The sequence below is a fragment of the Branchiostoma lanceolatum genome, chromosome 9 (genome assembly GCF_035083965.1).
Source record: "Branchiostoma lanceolatum isolate klBraLanc5 chromosome 9, klBraLanc5.hap2, whole genome shotgun sequence".
NCBI classification, from domain to species: Eukaryota; Metazoa; Chordata; class Leptocardii; order Amphioxiformes; family Branchiostomatidae; genus Branchiostoma; species Branchiostoma lanceolatum.
This window is the reverse complement of record NC_089730.1, coordinates 21,805,622-21,827,967: the sequence shown is the minus strand read 5'-3', so window position 1 is coordinate 21,827,967 and position 22,346 is coordinate 21,805,622. Positions and strand designations below refer to the sequence as shown.

The window sequence follows — 22,346 nt, the reverse complement described above, 5'->3', positions numbered from 1 at the left end:
TGTATATCTGCACACTGGTGAGATTCTAACTAATAATATCTGTACGTATGTATGTCTGAACACTGGTGACAACTTGTAACGGTGTATGAAATTGCACAATTAGACCAAATAAAGCCAACCAACACTTTTTACGATTCAGCCTGTAAAGACAACACCATGGGAGACCAGGACTAGTAGTCATCGTCTAGGTCAAGGCATGGGACAAAGGTCAAGGTCACGGTAACTGCATCCTGGGTATTAATGTCAACTGATGATAGAACAAGTGACCTTGACAAATGATCTTGACCTCTAAAATCGACCTCAATACCAGGAAAGGTCAAGGTAAAAGCAATTGCATCCTGGGACACCAATGTCAGTTGCAAACACCCAGCCAATCTGGATGTACATGTTGCTTCATATTGTTTGGCACCCTTTGTACAATATACAACATATATACACATGTTCAGGATCATATAATAATACATACTGCCATGTGAGATCTACACAATCATGCATAACTTGTCCAGTCGTGGACAAAGGAATATCATGTCAACAACAATCCCCAGGACTGTTTGTTTGTTTGTTTGTTTATGGTATCCTCTCGTTGTCCCACATACCTGCGTGTGTGTAGAACAGGTCGGGTCGGTCCAAGATGTCCTCCTCGTGCAGGTAGGGACCGAACCCGTCGTCTCCATACATCAGAGCATCACTGTCATCCATCTGTCTCGACTCGACCATCTCCAGCCACTGAGAGTTGTGCCAGCGGAACTTCTCCAGCTTTATCTTCTTCCCCCACTCCTCATCATTCTCCTGGAGACACACAAACACTTTCTTTAGTTACGTCTTTAGTCATGTCTTAAGTTATGTCTTAAGAATGTCGAGACTCGACCATCTCCAGCCACTGAGAGTTGTGCCAGCGGAACTTCTCCAGCTTTATCTTCTTACCCCACTCCTCATCGTTCTCCTGGAGACACACAAACACTTTCTTTAGTTACGTCTTTAGTCATGTCTTAAGTTATGTCTTAAGAATGTCAAGACTCGACCATCTCCAGCCACTGGGAGTTGTGCCAGCCGAACTTCTCCAGCTTTATCTTCTTACCCCACTCCTCATCGTTCTCCTGGAGACACACAAACACTTTCTTTAGTTATGTCTTTAGTCATGTCTTAAGTTATGTCTTAAGAATGTCGAGATTCGACCATCTCCAGCCACTGGGAGTTGTGCCAGCGGAACTTCTCCAGCTTTATCTTCTTACCCCACTCCTCATCGTTCTCCTGGAGACACACAAACACTTTCTTTAGTTATGTCTTAAGTTATGTCTTAAGAATGTCGAGATTCGACCATCTCCAGCCACTGGGAGTTGTGCCAGCGGAACTTCTCCAGCTTTATCTTCTTCCCCCACTCCTCATCGTTCTCCTGAAGACACACAAACACTTTCTTTAGTTATGTCTTAAGTTATGTCTTAAGAATGTCGAGACTCGACCATCTCCAGTCACTGGAAGTTGTGCCAGCGGAACTTCTCCAGCTTTATCTTCTTCCCCCACTCCTCATCATTCTCCTGGAGACACACAAACACTTTCTTTAGTTATGTCTTAAGTTATGTCTTAAGTTATGTCTTAAGAATGTCGAGACTCGACCATCTCCAGCCACTGGGAGTTGTGCCAGCGGAACTTCTCCAGCTTTATCTTCTTACCCCACTCCTCATCGTTCTCCTGGAGACACACAAACACTTTCTTTAGTTATGTCTTAAGTTATGTCTTAAGTTATGTCTTAAGTTATGTCTTAAGTCATGTCTTAAGAATGTCGAGACTCGACCATCTCCAGCCACTGGGAGTTGTGCCAGCGGAACTTCTCCAGCTTTATCTTCTTCCCCCACTCCTCATCATTCTCCTGAAGACACACAAACACTTTCTTAAGTCATGTCTTAAGTTATGTCTTAAGTTATGTCTTAAGAATGACATTTGTCAAGACTACACCATTTCCATCTATTGACCCTCTTCATCTTTTCCCCACACTTGCTAAACGGAATAAACACAGAATATAAGCACATTCCAAGTTTCGTGGAGTAGAAACTTGCAGCATTCACTGCATGGAAACAAAGATTTCCACAAGTTTGCAAGCTTGGGCACTATGGTGAAACCCAACATTTCCTTGCTGTGTACACGGCTTTCCTTCACCCGTGTCACCAAGATTGGACACATGTGCACACAAAAGTGCACACAAAGTGTCCAAAGTTTCCCACCTTAGGAAACATCTCGTGCCGGGAATAATTAACCATGATAATAGAGACGTGTGAAGTGCGTGAAAATTTACCTCGAGCAAGGAGCGCCTTGCCTGAGTAATTGTTTAAACTTTTTGCCCTGGGTAAAATGACGTTAACCTATGATTTTTTAAAACCTCATTGTGTAAACCCCTGATACGTGTCTAATTCGTTACATAATCGGGAAAGCCTAGAATACTGTACTGGTGCCAAACGATAACGCATTAAATGTGTGGCATGGCGTTGTATTGAAAACAAAACGAATGCTCTCATGATTTCACTCTTATGAACATTGACGTATGGGTCGGAGTCGTTGATTAAGGAGAACTCCAGGATATTGCCTGCTTTGCGTTTTCATTTCAAACATTGGCGTCTCTTGGTGCAATTTTGACTCCCATTTGTCTGACTCTAAGCCTGAGTCACGTTGTAAACAAAGACAAGACGACGTACCCACGCGGAGTATTATTAGCATATCATTGTTCCCAAACCACAGAACTCGATATCTAACATTGAAGTTCTTGTTTCACGTCACTGCTCCATAGGTATAAAATATACGGGTGATTTGGGTTCGAAACCTTATCCCCAAACCTGGACCGTACGTCATCGACATAGCCTCTAAAAGGCCCCGAGGATGACTGGGGATAATAGTAGAAATTGGCCAAATAGATCAAGGATTGAATAGTATGTTAGGGGAGTCGGCTACGGAGAGAGGGTTCAACTTGCAAGCAAATATTCTCACTGTAGCCCGGCGAAGTTAGTTTATTATCGACCATTCGCGATCTTCTGTATTTGGGTCTATGATCTACGAGTTGATTTGAATCTGTGCTTTTGTGAAAGAGTCATATTTGCCCGTTGCAAAAATAAACACCGATTTGATGTGTATTGTGCTGTCTGGGCTTTTGTTTCTATGACAAGGGCGACAAAAAACTGAACGTAAATCTTATATTTCTGCATTAATTTTCTGTACCGACTGTGATGTTCGTTCAAGTCACATGAATCTAGACTGCTATGTGTATCACTTTGATTAATAGAAAGATTAACTACGTCACACGCGAACTATTATCGACATAGGTCCGTGTCTCCGTAAAACACACACACATACATGTAACATGTTCACCTTGCACTGAATGGCGTCCATTGCCTTTTAGTAAATGATGTTTTGGAACATGACATGTTATATATTTGACTTGATGTATTCTAATTTCCTCGCCGGTTATATCGTCGATAGAACGATTTACTTGCAACTTTTACTGTTAACCTACTAATTTATCAGGCTGTCGTCATTATTCATAAGACACGGCCGCATGTTTTAACACCGTCCTTTGCAGGTATTGTTAATTTGTGAAAAACTAGTAATCAGGCTGCTCAAATCTGAATGTATGCAATGGACATACACGGTGTTTCACAAGTAATTATGTCTGTGTCAATGCAAATTCTAGTAAAAAAAGGGATATCCAATAGTATTTCTCGGTTAGCACGTGGTTTAAAAAGCAGTGACCAATCAAGGTTCTTGTCACCATTTTCAAATCTTTCAGTTTGTATTTGAGATGTGCAGATGTGTGTTGTTGCTATCTCTGTGTCTTGATACTAGCGTGGGTTATTTGACTCCTGCCTGGGATTATTTTGAGCCTGATTTCTATTCTACGATAAGACTGATGCACGGCGTTTGAACACAGAACATCGCGACAGCTAGGAAGCTACATTTGTGACTTCCTTGTAAAGCCACGGAGGTTATATGGACAAATGACCTCCTTGGTAAAGCAAGACAGTCCGGACTTTTGACTACGGCTTCGCCCCGGACTTTTCAACCCGTGTCGGATGAAGAATGTGGACATTGCAGCGGCGTGTCTGGATACAGTAAAGCAACGAGCGACGAGTCATACGGACCGTGCGGCTAGGTTTTAGCCTGACACTACTGCGCCACTGGACAGTTCAGCCTGACTGCCTCAGTTCGATGAAAACGATGACTTTCTGCCTCTAGAGGGCAGCAGTTAGACAGAATTGTAGACAACAACATTTGAAATCCATGTAGAATTCGAACTTATCAATGCATGTAGCTGTTAACCTAATAGATTTGTTAGAGTTTTGTACATGTTTTGAAATAATGTTAAATGTATCTGTATTCTTTTGTTAATTTTCATTCAGACACTTCGTACGTTTTCACCTTTTGTCTTGGTATTGTTAGCTTAGTCTGTGTGTAACTGTGAACGTTTTAAAAGACTGCATGTGTAAATGTAAATGTATGTAATTGAGAGAATGTATCGGCTGGAATGTATTGGTTGTTGTTTATCTCTAATTAAGTGAATAAAATGTCAATCTTTACGAACAATGATTCCGTTTGCTTTCGGTATGACGAGGTGGTATAGGGCAGGGGGCTGGGAGGGGGCAGGGGGTGTCCCGGGGGGGGGGGGGGGGTTCCGGGCGTAGTAGCATAGCAACGACGCTACTTTCAATGACAAAAGGTGTTTTGAATGAGTACCCAGATGTGTCTGGACGGGCCGCGTGGTTAGACCAACTGGGGAGATAATTAGGTGATAATTACGCGATAATTACTGCTAAATTATGCACCACTCGTTGGCACACAAAGGCCGACACATGTAATTTCCACACATGTCCACACGTTTACACACTTGTGCGCACAGGTTTTCATCGAAGGACACAAAGTGTACACGCAAATGGTCCGTTTACACAGATGTGCATAGGTTCCCCAAAAGGGACACATCGCATTTTCACTGTGGGAACTCATTGAAACCCGTGGAAATTAGGAATTTCCTAGCAGGTATACACAGGTTTTCAACTCGGAAATCTGTCTGTTCAAGCAGTGATTGACGTCCAGCATTCTTCCTACCTGTCATGAAAGATAGACATCCAAGTAATAAGATATGCGAGGTAACAGTAACTGTTACTCATTGAGAAGCACCTGTCCAAAATCCATCCAGTTCACTGTTGCTTGAGTAACGGTTACCTTGCGCTTAAATCACATAGCTAAACAGATACACCAAATCAACATATTGCAAGAGAAGAGCTACAAGTCAATTGAAAGCACTATAAACTCATCGCAACGGTGTCCAGGCCGGGTGTTGTCACACACAGATCTTCCTGTAAAACGTACATCCAAACAGAGATACCAGACAGACACAGGGTATCCTAAAGATGTGGACCTATAGAGTAGAGTATGACAGAGAGTAGAGCTACGAGTGTGAGTACCAACTCATCGCGATGATGTCGAGCGTGCTGTAACACACAGATCTTCCTGTACAACGTACATCCAAACAGAGATACCAGACAGACACAGGGTATCCTAAAGATGTGGACCTATAGAGTAGAGCTACGAGTGCGAGTACCAACTCACCGCAATGATGTCCAGCGTGTTGTCACACACAGATCTTCCTGTACATTGTACATCCAAACAGAGATACCAGACAGACACAGGGTATCCTAAAGATGTGGACCCAGAGTAGAGCTACGAGTGCGACTACCAACTCACGGCGATGATGTTGAGCGTTTTGTCGCACACCTTCCTCATCCCCCTGTACAACGTACATTCAAACAGAGATACCAGACAGACACAGGGCACCCTACAGATGTGGACCTATAGAGTAGAGCTACGAGTCTGAGTACCAACTCACGGCGATGATGTTGAGCGTTTTGTCGCACACCTTCCTGATCTCCCTGTACAATGTACATTTAAACAGAGATACCAGACAAACAGACAGACTTTACAGAGTAGAACTACATGTGCGAGTACCAACTCATCGCGATGATGTCCAGCGTGCTGTAACACACCTTCCTCATCCCCCTGTACAATGTACATTCAAACAGAGATACCAGACAGACACAGGGTATCCTAAAGATGTGGACCTAGAGTAGAGCTACGAGTGCGAGTACCAACTCATCGCGATGATGTCGCACACCTTCCTGATCTCCCAGTACAACGTACATTCAAACAGAGATACCAGACAGACACAGGGTATCCTAAAGATGTGGACCCAGAGTAGAGTATGACAGAGAGTAGAGCTACGAGTGTGAGTACCAACTCACCGCTATGATGTCGAGCGTTTTGTAACACACCTTCCTCATCCCCCTGTACAACGTACATTCAAACAGAGATACCAGACAGACACGGGGGCACCCTAAAGATGTGGACCTAGAGTAGAGCTACGAGTGTGAGTACCAAGTCATCGTGATGGTGTCCATGGTGTTGTCACCCACAGATCTTCCTGTACAACGTACATTCAAACAGAGATACCAGACAGACACAGGGTATCCTAAAGATGTGGACCTAGAGTAGAGCTACGAGTGTGAGTACCAAGTCATCGTGATGGTGTCCATGGTGTTGTCACCCACAGATCTTCCTGTACAACGTACATTCAAACAGAGATACCAGACAGACACAGGGTATCCTAAAGATGTGGACCTAGAGTAGAGCTACGAGTGTGAGTACCAAGTCATCGTGATGGTGTCCATGGTGTTGTCACCCACAGATCTTCCTGTACAACGTACATTCAAACAGAGATACCAGACAGACACAGGGTATCCTAAAGATGTGGACCTAGAGTAGAGTATGACAGAGAGTAGAGCTACGAGTGTGAGTACCAACTCACCGCGATGATGTCCAGCGTGTTGTAACACGCCTTCCTGATCTTCCTGTACAACGTACATTCAAACAGAGATACCAGACAGACAGACATAGGGTATCCTAAAGATGTAAACCTAGAGTAGAGTATGACAGAGAGTAGAGCTACGAGTGTGAGTACCAACTCACCGCGATGATGTCCAGCGTGTTGTCGCACACCTTCCTGATCTCAGCGTTCTTGTCATGCATCAGGTCAATCAGGTACGCAGAGGCTTCTGGGAAAGGTTAAGGGTCAAACACTGCAGGAACTAGGCTGATTCATTTAATAACTTATCAGACTGAAGTTACCAATTCACTATTGCTTATAGGGTTAGGAAGCAGAAAAAAGTTTAAACAACAAAGAATAGGTGTGTTTCTTTGGCAGGAGGGAGGAACTAACTTCAATTTGAGACTGGCCTTGGTCTAAGTTTGGTCAATGATTTTGGAAAATTGTTCCTTAAATTCAAGGGTCCTGCATTAGAAGCCCTACATGTACAATAGTTCTATCACCAGGAGCGTTCCATCGATACCTGTGTCCAAACACTCGACTTGAGATTCCTCAGAGATTCAAAGTCTTTACAGCCTTTTTCAGAACACAGTTCTGTTTCAAATCTTTTAGAAAAAGATAAACACTTTGACTCCAGAAAAACATCAAACCCCCAGCTCCATAGTTCACCTGCCCAGCTAAAGGATACGAGTGTCCTTAATAATGACCTCTCGTGTCGCCTCGTGGAAAATCATCTGGTAGAACACATACACGATCTGCAGAACAACCTCGTCGTCTTCTTGTTTCGCTGGGAGGGAAAGAAACGCAAAAAAAACATTCATCAGACAGCAGGTTATGAAAAGGGATATTGGAGTACTCTTGAAAACAAAGACGCCAACATCAGTGAACTGTCTGCTACTTTTGTTAGGGCTGTACTCAAATATTCTATCAGCTACCAACCTGAGCTGCCTGAATAGTCTGGTAACCAGACTTGGTAAGCTTATTCTCCATCATCATCATCATCATCATCATCACAATTACCATCATCAATCATCATCATAAATCATCATCACCATCAATGACACTCACCGTTCAGCAGGTCGATGAGTTGTTGGATGACTCCAGCCTTGGACAGCATGGCGGCACAGTCTTCATCTGTGGACACTGTGCCCACCAGAATCACTGTCTCTAACACAACGTCGTCCTCTGCATTTCCTGTAAACAACAACAAAACAAATTTGCGAAACAAAGTTTGTTTTTCTTAACTCCCAACGTTAACATCGTCAGCTGTGAGGTCAGAGTTCAAAGTTCATAGGTCAGGTTACCCAGAATGCACCTACCTGGTTTGAGTTTGTCCTTTATGAAGGACACCAGGTCGTACTCCTGCAGCAGGAGTTCATAGTTCAGGTCGGGAATGGTCAGATTACCCAGGATGCCCAGGCACTCGATAACGAAGTCGTCATCCTCGCAGTTCTTGATGGCGTTGGCCAGATCAGCTACATACTCCTGTGTAACAACAACAGATCAGCAACATATTCCTGTGTGACAACATCGGTCTGGTTGGAACAGTGCAAAGAATGACTGCAAAACAGGTCAGCAGTGCCCCCTAGCTTTTACCATTGGTACTACAGGTAAAACATCATCCTCTCACCACAAACATGTTCTTGGTCGGTCCATCCTGCCTGGAGATGTTCAACACTGCTTAGAAACACAAGATCTAGCCTGCAGTGCCCTCTAGCTTCTACTATTGGTACTACAGCTAAAACATCATCTCACCACAAGAATGTTCTTGGTGGGCCCGTCGTGCTGCGAGATGAAGTGCCCTCTAGCTTCTACCATTGGTACTACAGCTAAATCATCCTCACCACAAACATGTTCTTGGTGTGCCCACAATGCTGGGAGATGCAATGCCCTCTAGCTTCTACCATTGGTACTACAGCTAAAACATCCCCATCCTCACCACAAACATGTTCTTGGTGGGCCCGTCGTGCTGCGAGATGTTGCGGATCATCTTCATGAGGAGCGGGTCCTTCGTCTTGAAGGCCCTCTTCATCAGCAGCTTGAGCCCGCTGCCCTCGCACACCAGCTGGGCGTTCCGCTTGTTGATGGACAGGTTTATACACAGGGCAACGAGTTCCAGGTCTACCTGCTTATCAGGACACTCCAGAACCATCTTCATTACCTGGACAGGACAGGTGAGATAAGAGGTGAGACAACAGGTGAGACACTACAGGTTTATGCACAGGGCCACGAGCTCTAGGTCTACCTGCTTATCAGGACACTCCAGAACCATCTTCATTACCTGGACAGGACAGGTGAGGCAACAGGTGAGACAACAGGTGAGACAATACAGGTTTATGCACAGGGCAACAAGCTCCAGGTCTACCTGCTTATCAGGACACTCCAGAACCATCTTCATTACCTGGACAGGACAGGTGAGGCAACAGGTGAGACAACAGGTGAGACAATACAGGTTTATACACAGAGCCACGAGCTCCAGGTCCACGAGCTCCAGGTCCACCTGCTTATCAGGACACTCCAGGACCATCTTCATCACCTGGACAGGACAGGTGAGATAGTACAGGTGAGGCAATACAGGTGAGGCAACAGGTGAGACAATACAGGTTTATACACAGGGCCACGAGCTCCAGGTCCACCTGCTTATCTGGACACTCCAGCACCATCTTCATTACCTGGACAGGACAGGTAAGACAACAGGTGAGACAATACAGGTTTATACACAGGGCCACGAGTTCCAGGTCTACCTGCTTATCAGGGCACTCCAGCACCATCTTCATCACCTGGACAGGACAGGTGAGATAATACAGGTGAGGCAACAGGTGAGACACAAAAGATAGGATGCCCCAAATTAGACACCTTGTTAACTTGCAACACATGCTGCCTTGGATGCTGAAAAAATCTTGCTTTGACCAATCAACAAACCTGCCTCATACCTGTGTGAAGGGGCCGTCAGCACCTGTGCAGGCATTTCTCTTCCAATATTTCTTATCTTCAAACATGTTTTGATTCTACCACAATCATGGAACCGTACTGAGACCTACTGTCAAGTCCATACTCACCACAGGGATGCAGTCTGTGTAGGTGAACATGGACTTGCACCGGTCGTCCATGCTGATGTGGTACAGGATGCACAGCACAACCACTCGGTGGTTCTCGTTATCTAGAACACAACAACAACAACAATAAATAAACAACACAACAACATGCCATTTGTTCATATGTTGAACAAGCTACACAACACAACCATTCATTGGTTTTCGTGTGATATGAATATCAAATACACTACATATAATGTGGCATGTGGCATGACAGCAAAACTCTTTGGCAATCTTCTGACGATCAACAAATTTTGCCAACAGTCATTCAGAGTGTGACACTAACTGTAAGACTGAAGTGAACCAAACAGGTAATAGAATACGAGTAGTGAACTGGACTTATCATAAAGAGTAGCGGTCCTTCCTGGAATGAGTGGATCAAAACCATTCTGGCCAATTCCTGCCTCGCCTATTGAGTTAGTTAGTCAGGCTTGCCTAAGGTTGATATTTCTGACTTAGGGAGGAGAGATGCTGCTTCAGTGAGTGTAAGTTATGTGCCAAGAGGTGGTTATGATTTTATTGAGCAAAACTCGTTAAAAAAGTTTAAAATTTAAAATTAAACGTACTGATGAGGGCGGTGAGTTTTGGCAGGAGGCCAACTTTGACGACCTTGCCTCTCATGTCGGTGTCAAAGGACAGGTTCAAGAGCAGACGCAGAGTGATGTTCAGCAGGTCCTGGGACAACAAACAAACAAACAAACAAACAAACATGTCAGCCAGGATTTCACACATCTCAAGTATCCTTCATTAAGAATATGTCGGTATTCGAGACTTGAACACAGACAGAGAGTGACGATTAGGCAGCTAGTATTCTTCTCAACTGATTGTGGGAAAACGAACCAAAAGATCTTAAGAGCAATTCAATTACCCTTGAAATGACAAAAAGTTTGCAGTCAACAGTCAGCACGTTTAAGGTTTAAGACACTTTGATTTTGAATAGAAGTTTCTAAAAATGAAAATAGTACATTTAGTATATCAAAGAGACGCTGTAAACGTACACAAAAATTGTACTGTGGAAGCTGATCCTACAATATACTGATGGGTCTGGTTTAGAAATAACAGCAAGGTTCCAGGGTAAGTACCTCATGATCACAGGGGATGAGTCTGGCCAGTTTCTCCACCACATCCTGCTCTGCCTGGAGGGGAGGAAAACATCACATCAGTCATTAGACTGGACTCACAGACAAGGTTTACTTATCCCTCACATCACATCGGACTGGACTCACAGACAAGGATGACACAAAAAGCTAAAACTACACTCCAGCATTTGGATAGAAAGAAACTACTCAAATCATCAGGCCAGGTTGCCATTTCATTGTTTGATTTTCCACTTTTAATGTGTATGTGAAGCATTTTAAACATCATCGCTCTTTGATATAATGTTAAACTAAAGTAAAACTAAAAGCCTTTATTTTACCTCAAATACCTTTTTGGCCACAACACCGCTTTTCAACAAGGTACGTGTATAATAAATGTATCACATCAGTTCAAATGTACAGGTACCACTAACAATATTGCATATATGTATGTATGTAGTAGACTTTACGAAAGTCGCTGTGCTTTTGTTGTGTCAATAAAGATCTCTCTCTCTCTACAAATTAAGCTGCCTTAGTCCCTAAACTCCCCAGAACTAACCCACCATGTCGTTCTTGTTCTCCACATAGATACTGAGCTTCTTCAAGAAGGACACCACCAGAATCAGCAGCTCAAAGTTGTCCCTCTCCAGGGTGCGAATCAGCACCTGAATGATGGACTTGTTTCGCATCTTCATCTCCACTTTGTAGTCTTCAGCCAGGTTCAACAGCATGTAGAAAGACACTGGGGGGTGGGACAGAAGTTAGCATGTCATTTGTCTGCTGATTCAGACTCGGGGGATGGGACAGAAGTTAGCATGTCATTTGTCTGCTGATTCAGACTCGGGGGATGGGACAGAAGTTAGCATGTCGCTTGTTCTCTGATTCAGACCATGGGGAATGGGACAGAAGTTAGCATGTCATTTGTCTGCTGATTCAGACACGGGGATGGGACAGAAGTGAGCATGTCATTTGTCTGCTGATTCAGACCCCGGGGGACAAGACAGAAGTTAGCATGTCATTTGTCCTATGAATATATGATTCAGATACTGGAGGGATGGGACAGAAGTTAGCATGTTATTCATCCTTTGATTCAGACACTGGGGATGGGACAGAAGTTAGCATGTCGTTTGTTTTCTGATTCAGACACAGGGGATGGGACAGAAGATAGCATGTCATTTGTCTGCTGATTCGGACACAGGGGGATGGGACAGAAGTTAGCATGTCATTTGTTTTCTGATTCAGACTCGGGGGATGGGACAGAAGTTATCATGTCATTCGTCCGCTGATTCAGACACTTAGGTCAGTTAGGAGGGTGGGACAGAAGCTAGCATGTTATTTATCATCTGATTCAGACACTGGGGAATGGGACAGAAGTGAGCATGTCATTTGTCTGCTGATTCAGACTCGGGGGATGGGACAGAAGTTAGCATGTCGTTTGTTCTATGATTCAGACACGGGGGATGGGACAGAAGTTAGCATGTCATTTGTCTGCTGATTCAGACTGGGGGGATGGGACAGAAGTTAGCATGTCGTTTCTTCTCTGATTCAGACACGGGGGATGGGACAGAAGTTGGCATGTCATTTGTTTGCTGATTCAGACACTGGGGGACAGAACAGAAGTTAGCTTTTTATTCGTCTGCTGATTCAGGAGATCGGTGGACAGGACAGAAAGTAGTGACTTATTGGTTTCACAGCTGCAGACACTAGGAAGAAAAGCTGGGCAAAATCAAGCAAACGTTTGTCCCAAGAGCTACTTCTTAAACTTAAAGAAATTTAATTACAAGAACAGTGACCTTGCAATGACCTACAAGAGACTTTGACATGACCTACAAGTGACCTTGCCATGACCTCACCTCTCATCAGCTGCTCCTGTTTCTTCACAAGACTCTCAAACTTCTTAAGACTCTTCTCATAATCCTTCTTGGTCGAACCGCTGTCTGGCTTTTCTTCAAGTAAGGAGAGTTAAGGAAGTCCTGGAGAATACTATTCTAGACCACACTTAACTCACAGGAAGTTACTAATAGGCAATGTAAAATTGACTCTTGTGATTCATCTATGGAGAAAATTAAGACAAACTTCCAAATGATACTCAAGACAAGTTGTATAGTAGATTAACAAGCAGCATTTTTACATATTTCTGTTCAATGCTGACTAAAAAGACATCATAAACAACTGTCAAGAAACAGACCTTGTCAGAAAAAAAATGGCCAATTTAATTTCTTGGTTAACAGACTTTTTTTCAATTTTAGCACAAGGACATCATTAAAACAAAAAGCTGGGGTGAAAACTTGCACCTAACCCTGTTCACTCCCTGAAACTGTGTGCACCAAAGTACAAACTCTCCTCTGAGATTCTGTTTTCATGTTGATTTTCCAATCTAGCATTTTTTCAAAAATTCTGTTAACCAAGAAGTTAAATTGGTGTGGCTTAAAGGCGTGTTTGATCTAGAACCTATTATGTCATTCATATCCAATGACTTGGTATGGCATACGCGGCGATCCAATTACAGTTCACTATCAATATGTCATTGCAGTAAATATATATTAACACTTTAATATGGAACAGAAATAAAAACAGCTTTAAGAAGGATATGAATTTTCTTCTTTTTCTCGAGTTCAGATTTCCACAAGTCGTGTTTATCCAGCTCCTGTCTGATGATGTCCATACACAGCGCTCCGATCTTGGGGGGGGGGGCAAAGAAGAAAATGTAATTGACAAAAAGAAAAACTGCAGTGGTTCGGGCATGTGTCTAGGGCGAAAGGCACTCTTGCACACACAATCCTTCAGGGAAAAGCGGAGGGTGCGCGGCCTCGATGACGTCCCCGTCGGTCGTGGATCTCAGATCTAAAGGAGTGGACCAGTTATTCAGCCGACCAGATGATCAGACAGGCGGAAGACCGCCAACAGTGGAGAGCTTTTACTGAGAGCCATGCTGCCCCGACGGCTGACTAAGCTATGGAGGAGAGTGAGTGAGTGATTCTATCACTGCTTGTGCACCTAGTATTGGACAGTCGGATATAACATAGTCATCCTTCATCTGAAACAGCAAACATACCTCTAGGTCCGAGTACTTCAGTTAGTACTAATTCTGTCAGCATATTTCGTTAAAGAGATATTTGCAAGAATCAAATTGCTTACTTAGTAACGGGGAAGTGTTGGAGCCTCAGTTACTACATACAACTAGGAAGAAAGCTAGCTATAGGCTAGTGGAGAAATCCTTTTATGTCCCGTTTTCCAAACCTTTTAGTGAGAGTTAAATCATTGAAAATCTACTAATCACTGAAAAAAGCCTGCTTTCTATCCATGCAGTGGGAGTTGACAGAGTGGAACTGACGACATGATGTTTGTTTGTTTGTTTGTTTCCTACCTTGTAGTGAGATATAACCGGGTGGAACTGGGAGAAACTTGAGAAGCAGAAGAAGACGTAGATGATATTTGTGGCGAGCTCCGTGCTACGTTTCCAGTCCTCCCGTAGAACCCGCGCCAACGCGCTCAGGATGTTTTCTGCAACGGCAGGAAACGACAAAAATTCAGATTTAAACTTACTTTTCACCACATGAAGCAGACGTTAGGTTACAAACAGTCGCTGTTGGCTCTTTCCGAGGAAAAACAGTCTTGTATGTTTATGGGAGATTTCAAAACATTTTATGGCTATGGTGGCAAACGTGCAGATGTTAACACACTGGAGCATCAAATCCGTGTGGGTTTTTTTTGCACCAGGGTTCGAAATTCATCTTTGGGAATAGGTGCACTGGTGCACCCAACCCCAAAAATTGGGTGCACAGAAAGAATTTTGGGTGCACTAGATAAAATAAAGTTGAACGTCAGCAAAATATAATTACAAAGTTTAACGCTGCTGTCTCTCTGAAGAACTTCAATCTGTAATCTTATAGCTAACTTCGAAATTTCAAACAAACTATACGTCAAATAAAGTACAGCAAAAAGTTATCATGCTTTTCTTATACTTACATTTCAAGAATATTCTGTATACTAGTGTACAATAGTACCTTAACCCGATAGCATGCAAAAATATCTAGGTGCACTGGTGCACCCACAGTCAAAAATTAGGTGCACAGCTCCAATTTTGGGTGCGCACAGGTGCACATGCACCCAGTATTTCGAGCCCTGTTTGCACACTTCTGACAGATTAAGTGAAGAGGCTCGGTGAGCGTCACTCTACCGTCATGGTAGGAATATCGTAGAGTATCTTTCCGAAGGGCACAATGTTGGGGCATGGCGAGTATCGAACCCAGAACATATTGGTTCCAACACCCTAACTGTTACGCCAAACTGATGACACTAAAGAGTATCCTGTAACCTGTAAGGCTAATCTTTTAGGACAAAAAAATTTGCATCAAAATAACTTTTCCGTTTTAAACTGTCGTGACGTACCGTTCCCCACCAGTTCTTCAAGGTTGTCATGGTTACTTACCGTTCCCCACCAGTTCTTCAAGGTTGTCATGGTTACTTACCATTCTGCACCAGTTCTTCAAGGTTGTCATGGTTACTTACCATTCTGCACCAGTTCTTCAAGGTTGTCATGGTTACTTACCATTCTGCACCAGTTCTTCAAGGTTGTCATGGTTACTTACGGTTCTGCACCAGTTCTTCAAGGTTGTCATGGTTACTTACCATTCTGCACCAGTTCTTCAAGGTTATCATGGTTACTTACCATTCTGCACCAGTTCTTCAAGGTTGTCATGGTTACTTACCGTTCTGCACCAGTTCTTCAAGGTTGTCATGGTTACTTACCGTTCTGCACCAGTTCTTCAAGGTTGTCATGGTAACTTACCGTTCTGCACCAGTTCTTCAAGGTTGTCATGGTTACTTACCGTTCTGCACCAGTTCTTCCAGGTTGTCATGGTTACTTACCATTCTGCACCAGTTCTTCCAGGTTGTCATGGTCACTTACCATTCTGCACAAATTCGTCAAGGTTGTCATGGTTACGTACCGTTCTGCACCAGTTCTTCAAGGTTGTCAGGGTTACGGGACAGTTGCAGAATTAGCGCAGAACCGTGGACTTTCTTCGGCACATCCTCGTACAGCAGCTCCATGTAGTCATCAAGGTCGTTAATGTTGGCCACCTCGTCAACCTGGAATTAATTAAACAACAGTCTCTCACAAACACAGGAAAAATTAAGGGTCTTGTTTTATGAGTCGTAGCAAGAAAAATAAGAAAGTTTAACCTTAAACTCATCTGCGTAAGAGCAGGGCTGTCTCCTGCTTTGAATTTTTTCTGTCCCAGTCATTGTTTTGCAGCCCATTTACTTAAATCTTGAATCTGTCATTCTCAGGTTAGAAAATACATTTTTCCTCTGTTTCTTCACGGCGCTCAGATTTTTCGGACGGATCTTTTCCTGTCCCAACAAGCAAAATTGCCATCCTAGAATGGAGGGTCCTGGAGACAGTGCTGCCCAAACAACACACCATCTTTTAGAATTACTTCTCGAAAACAAAACTGACCTCCATGCCATCGAAGGGCGGCGGGTCCTTCAGCTGTCCTGTGAAGGTCGACGACCCCTTCTTGTCAGCTGGAGAACATATCAGGTTACCATCAGTTAGGCTTGCAAGGGATGATGGGATTAGGGCATTACCTTATACAACATGTAAAGTTGTGCTTATGGAATTATGAATGGAACAGCTTACAAACAAACAAACAAACAAACAAACAAACGACCCCACCTGGGGAGGGGGGCGCGTCCTTGCGGTTCTGTAGGTAGTACAGCAGCTGTTCCACCTCGGGGAGTTTGCTGGGGTGGATCAGCTTACACTTCTCCACGATCTCCCGCGCCAGCAGCGCGATGTTGCTGTTCTGGTTCAGGTGTTTGACCTTGATCCTGAGGAAGGTCAGAAATGTGACACATCGTCAAGCATTCACAAACTTCCTTTTTCAATACAGTTTGTGAAAGTAAAAGTAGAACTTAGAAGAGATCTCGAACCAGTTTGGCTCACTGAAGAGCTACTCTTCCACTGGTCATGACAGAGACAGACGCTACGTACAGTATTTACAGGTTCATGGTACTGGAGAAATTCCCCTAGCTCTTTTCAACAAGTATGTGGACCACGTCTTAACGTCCCGTCTTAAGGACTGCAACCCTTTCCATCCAATAGCGCTCATGTTGGGTCAGTGACTTGTCTCCAAGCAGACCAACGGATTGCAAAGACCGTATCCAATATGCAATAAAAACTCCTTCTGCCAGTTGGATACGGTCTTTGCAACCCGTTGGTCTGCTTGGAGACTAGTCAGCGACAACAGCTGGGATTCAAACTCACAACCTTTTGGTCCAGAGGTAGAGTCGCTAACCACTGGACTATGCACGCTAGTACTATTACATATTAGAAACAGGGTGTCCTCTGGATGTCCCCTGAAAAAAGAGGGCGTCTAATTTCTTTGTTTTCTCTAGCTGATAGCCTGTCTACACTACAGGAGTACTAATATTCTGTGCTTACACTTTCTGTAGCCTGTCTACACTACAGCCTACAGGAGTACTAATATTCTGTGCTTACACTTTCTGTAGCCTGTCTACACTACAGGAGTTGTAATGGAGCGGTGCTTACACTTTCTGTAGCCTGTCTACACTACAGGTGTACTAATATTCTGTGCTTACACTTTCTGTAGCCTGTCTACACTACAGGTGTACTAATATTCTGTGCTTACACTTTCTGTAGCCTGTCTACACTACAGGTGTACTAATATTCTGTGCTTACACTTTCTGTAGCCTGTCTACACTACAGGTGTACTAATATTCTGTGCTTACACTTTCTGTAGCCTGTCTACACTACAGGTGTACTAATATTCTGTGCTTACACTTTCTGTAGCCTGTCTACACTACAGGAGTACTACTCTGTGCTTACACTTTCTGTAGCCTGTCTACACTCCAGGTGTATTAATACTTTGTGCTTACACTTTCTGTAGCCTGTCTACACTACAGGAGTACTAATATTCTGTGCTTACACTTTCTGTAGCCTGTCTACACTACAGGAGTACTAATATTCTGTGCTTACACTTTCTGTAGCCTGTCTACACTACAGGAGTACTAAGCTGTGCTTACACTTTCTGTAGCCTGTCTACACTACAGGAGGTCAAACCTGCCCAAGGCGACCACCCGGCGGACCGAGCAAAAACGGTCGCGATGGACAGGTGGTCGCCATGAAGAGGATTCCACAAACATGTTTCCAGGTCGAGGTTTTCAAATACAGAACGTAAATGGATGGAAAATTATGTGAATTTAGACAGCGCGACCCCCACCAGGTTCAATTCTCATTGACAGAAAGATCCTACAAAAAATACATTTTCCGTTATCGTTGTAATAATTGTATACCGCTACATCGTGAACAAATTTTCGTCATAATTTTGACTACAAAACAATGGCTACAAATCGATGCCTCGCATCGCCCTCCCGCATTCACACGTTACATTGAATAATACACACACACACACGCACATCATCGAAGTTTTAAGGCCTAAGACAAATCCCTAGAAAACACCTGCTGGCCGCAGCCTTTTTTGGGGCAACGACCGCTGGATAAAAGGGGCAAAAAGTATTCGATCTGACAACTAAAGATGAAAACGGAACGGTGTGATTTCGTCGCGCCGCCAAGCTCTGTGCGACCGCATCGAAAGGTATTAGTCAGTGCAGCAGAACGCACAGCGTCCAATAAAGGCTTGTGAGATTCATGGAAATAAAAAGAAAATAAGAATATCAATTTTCATAAATAACCAGAGTATTCGTAAATGTTCATACACAAAAGCATCGTGTTTTAGAAAGGTCAGCGGTACGCCAAATCCGGGCCGCCCCAAATCCAAGATGGCGTCGGGACCGAGGAACAACATTTCTCGCCCGATGTTTTGTCCGCCGCGAAGTCATTTTTCGGCGGAGTTTAGTAAGACACAGACACATTTTTGTTGAAAATACAAGAAATAGATAGTAGTTTCTGTGAAATCTGACTTTTTGACGCCATGCACTACGTATTCGTTCTGAAAATTGAGTTTAAACCGAACTGAGTTTGCGGTAAACTATAAGATTACGATAGGCACAACAACATCACAAACATTTGTCTTTACAATGTTTATAGGGGGAACGTTTTATTAAAACACTTCATGGAGGAATCGATGCTATAACATTGCTATTCCATATATTTTTGGCCTTATTTTTGTCCTTCAAAGTCTTGAAAACATTTCCGTGAAATCTGACAGTAAAATGATCCGATGTCACCACTCGCCGTCCCCCAGCACCGGGTGACGGTCAGGGAGTGGCGCCCATGCCCTCTGAGGAGCCAGGGGACAGAGAACACCGGACACAAAACACACGCTTGAAAATTAGGCGGCCGCCATGGGCAGGGACTGTGCTCTGTGCGGTCCCAATTCGTGGCGGTCGCGGTCGCGTTGGACGGGTGGTCGCCTTGGGCAGGCAGCTTAATGCTTGTGCCTATGGGGAAAATTTTCGGGACCGAGAAAAAGCGGTCGCCATGGCCAGGTGGTCGCGTTGAAAAGGTGGTCGCCTAGGCAGGTTTGACTGTACTAATATTCTGTGCTTACACTTTCTGTAGCCTGTCTACACTACAGGAGTACTAATATTCTGTGCTTACACTTTCTGTAGCCTGTCTACACTACAGGTGTACTAATATTCTGTGCTTACACTTTCTGTTGCCTGTCTACACTACAGGAGTACTAATATTCTGTGCTTACACTTTCTGTAGCCTGTCTACACTACAGGAGTACTAATATTCTGTGCTTACACTTTCTGTAGCCTGTCTACACTACAGGTGTACTAATATTCTGTGCTTACACTTTCTGTAGCCTGTCTACACCACAGGAGTACTAATATTCTGTGCTTACACTTTCTGTTGCCTGTCTACACCACAGGAGTACTAATATTCTGTGCTTACACTTTCTGTAGCCTGTCTACACTACAGGAGTACTAATATTCTGTGCTTACACTTTCTGTAGCCTGTCTACACTACAGGTGTACTAATATTCTGTGCTTACACTTTCTGTTGCCTGTCTACACTACAGGAGTACTAATATTCTGTGCTTACACTTTCTGTAGCCTGTCTACACTACAGGAGTACTAATATTCTGTGCTTACACTTTCTGTAGCCTGTCTACACCACAGGAGTACTAATATTCTGTGCTTACACTTTCTGTAGCCTGTCTACACCACAGGAGTACTAATATTCTGTGCTTACACTTTCTGTAGCCTGTCTACACTACAGGAGTACTAATATTCTGTGCTTACACTTTCTGTAGCCTGTCTACACTACAGGAGTACTAATATTCTGTGCTTACACTTTCTGTAGCCTGTCTACACTACAGGAGTACTAATATTCTGTGCTTACACTTTCTGTAGCCTGTCTACACTACAGGAGTACTAATATTCTGTGCTTACACTTTCTGACACTCCTTCCTCTCCCCCAACATGGGATCTCCCAACTCCCCCAGGATGGTCGCTTCCACCTCATAGTGCACGATCAGGGCTTTCTCCGTTGGGTGGACGTCTATTCCTCCTCCCTTCACTTTCCTATCAACAACAACAACAACAAAGCTGTAAAAACAACAAGAACAGTCAGGGGTGGGGTGGACATCTAAACTCCCGCCCTTCGCTTTCCTGTGGGAAAAAAAATTTGTTGTTTATTTACAATATTTGTTGTGTAACAGTGGGGACCAACCTCCACTAACTGACCAGTCTAACTGGTCCGGACCTTTTAGCCTAGTGGTTAGCACGTTGATTTCCCAAGCCGTGCGGATCGGGATTGGCGCGGGTTCTAATCCCGGCATCCTCGTCCACCAGGACCTTTCCGCTCTACGTTACATCGCTCGCGGAAAAGGCCCTGGTAACACGGGGTGGCATCCATGGTTATTGCAGGTCGACGAGACTTGCTCATGAATAATTAATGAGCTAACCCTTATTTGGCACAAACGGCAGTTGTACCTCATGAATAGTTAATGACCTAGCCCTTATTTGGCACAAACGGCAGTTGTAGCTCATGAATAATTAATGAGCTAGCCGTAACACGTAACCTGATTGGTTGATAGCTTCCCAGCGTTCTTTGCGCGTTTGCTTCCGATGAGTGGAAGCAAATGGGTTTTAACCCCTCTGATTGGCTGAAGCTGTTTTGGAGGCTCGACCTGCAATAACCATGGATGCCACCCCGTGTTACCAGGGCCTTTTCCGCGAGCGATGTAACGTAGAGCGGAAAGGTCCTGGTGGACGAGGATGAATCCCGGGAGCTTGGGTTTTTACAGTTGGATAAACAATAGTCCGATAGACTACAAATTATGCCTTTTTATATTGTTGTACCTCTTATTATGGGCTGTAGTGGGTCAGACTCACACGCACATTCATAATGAATTTCACACACACACACACACACACACACACACACACACACACACACAGACGGACACACTGATACACACTCACACAGACACACACAGACACACACAAACTCAAACTCACACACAGACGGACACCCTGATACACACTCACACACACACATTCATACACACAGACACACAAAGACACAACAAACAGACACACACAAATACACACAGACACGCACCGAAAAAGAATATGATATTTACTACCGAATTATTCATAATTCAATCAATTATTATTCTGACAGCTAACTTGCATTGCGCCGGCTCAGAAAACCTGCCAAAATTATCATTATATATTTCAATATTACACAAAACTCACCTTTTCAGATATCTAGCGTCCTCTGCTTGCATGGTGGTGCGTTGCCTTGGTTACAGTTGTTGAGAGGAAGCAGAAATGCCGTGTTTTCTTCACTGTTTACAAATGTTTACATCTTTTCCGCCATTTTCTACAGGAATTCTGCGCACTGCATGACGGGACATCTGGTAGACTGTCACATGTGAAAATTTGAGAATTATTTTCATCTAAGTACAACTTCCACGAGTCAGGATTGTCAATAAAAATATACGAAATATTATGATATTATCTTACTGTCTTAATACTTAGGATATAATTTCTCGAATGTTTCCATTCTTTTTCGTAAAATTATTTAAGACCCCCGTTGTTGACAGTGTACTCTTCCTACTGTGACCTAGGGTCAGCAGGATTTCGCGCGATTACGTCACGTGCAGGAAAGACTATACCACTAACCAGAAGATAGGTAATACAAGTTTACTAGATAAATCAATTTCTAGTAAAAAGAATTGAAATGATATAAGTGAACAAGAATTGCCATAATTATAAGTATGCTGAAGTAATAATGAATAAAATAGTTGAGTTAGATAATACTGAAAGAGATATGCTAACTTTTGTAAGGTATAATATTTCTTGTACCCC

At 43.6% G+C, this 22,346-nt stretch overlaps 1 protein-coding gene across 4 annotated transcripts in view; it reads right to left on the bottom strand.

Moving 5' to 3' along the window:
- The window catches only part of LOC136442123 (kinesin-associated protein 3-like), a 111,537-nt gene extending 89,646 nt beyond the window's left edge, over positions 1-21,891 (bottom strand). Inside the window, exons 1-19 of one of the 4 annotated variants that reach the window (XM_066438751.1) lie at positions 21,732-21,891; positions 20,421-20,552; positions 16,714-16,868; positions 16,495-16,562; positions 15,983-16,124; positions 14,398-14,534; positions 13,624-13,710; positions 12,884-12,983; positions 11,594-11,772; positions 11,037-11,090; positions 10,521-10,629; positions 9,919-10,019; positions 9,360-9,395; positions 8,799-8,984; positions 8,179-8,344; positions 7,928-8,053; positions 7,548-7,646; positions 7,003-7,088; positions 1,283-1,393 (exon numbers count right to left, since the gene is read on the bottom strand). In XM_066438751.1, coding sequence (XP_066294848.1) covers positions 1,298-1,393; positions 7,003-7,088; positions 7,548-7,646; positions 7,928-8,053; positions 8,179-8,344; positions 8,799-8,984; positions 9,360-9,395; positions 9,919-10,019; positions 10,521-10,629; positions 11,037-11,090; positions 11,594-11,772; positions 12,884-12,983; positions 13,624-13,710; positions 14,398-14,534; positions 15,983-16,124; positions 16,495-16,562; positions 16,714-16,868; positions 20,421-20,552; positions 21,732-21,763 — 2,091 coding nt within the window. In that variant the 5' untranslated portion in view covers positions 21,764-21,891 and the 3' untranslated portion in view covers positions 1,283-1,297. Of the gene's footprint in view, positions 1-596; positions 790-1,282; positions 1,394-1,578; positions 1,690-1,756; positions 1,868-7,002; positions 7,089-7,547; positions 7,647-7,927; positions 8,054-8,178; positions 8,345-8,798; positions 9,021-9,359; positions 9,396-9,918; positions 10,020-10,520; positions 10,630-11,036; positions 11,091-11,593; positions 11,773-12,883; positions 12,984-13,623; positions 13,711-14,397; positions 14,535-15,982; positions 16,125-16,494; positions 16,563-16,713; positions 16,869-20,420; positions 20,553-21,731 lie in introns of those variants that run through there. The other 3 variants (XM_066438749.1, XM_066438748.1, XM_066438752.1) reach the window with 3 other exon arrangements.
- Positions 21,892-22,346: the final 455 nt, after the last annotated feature.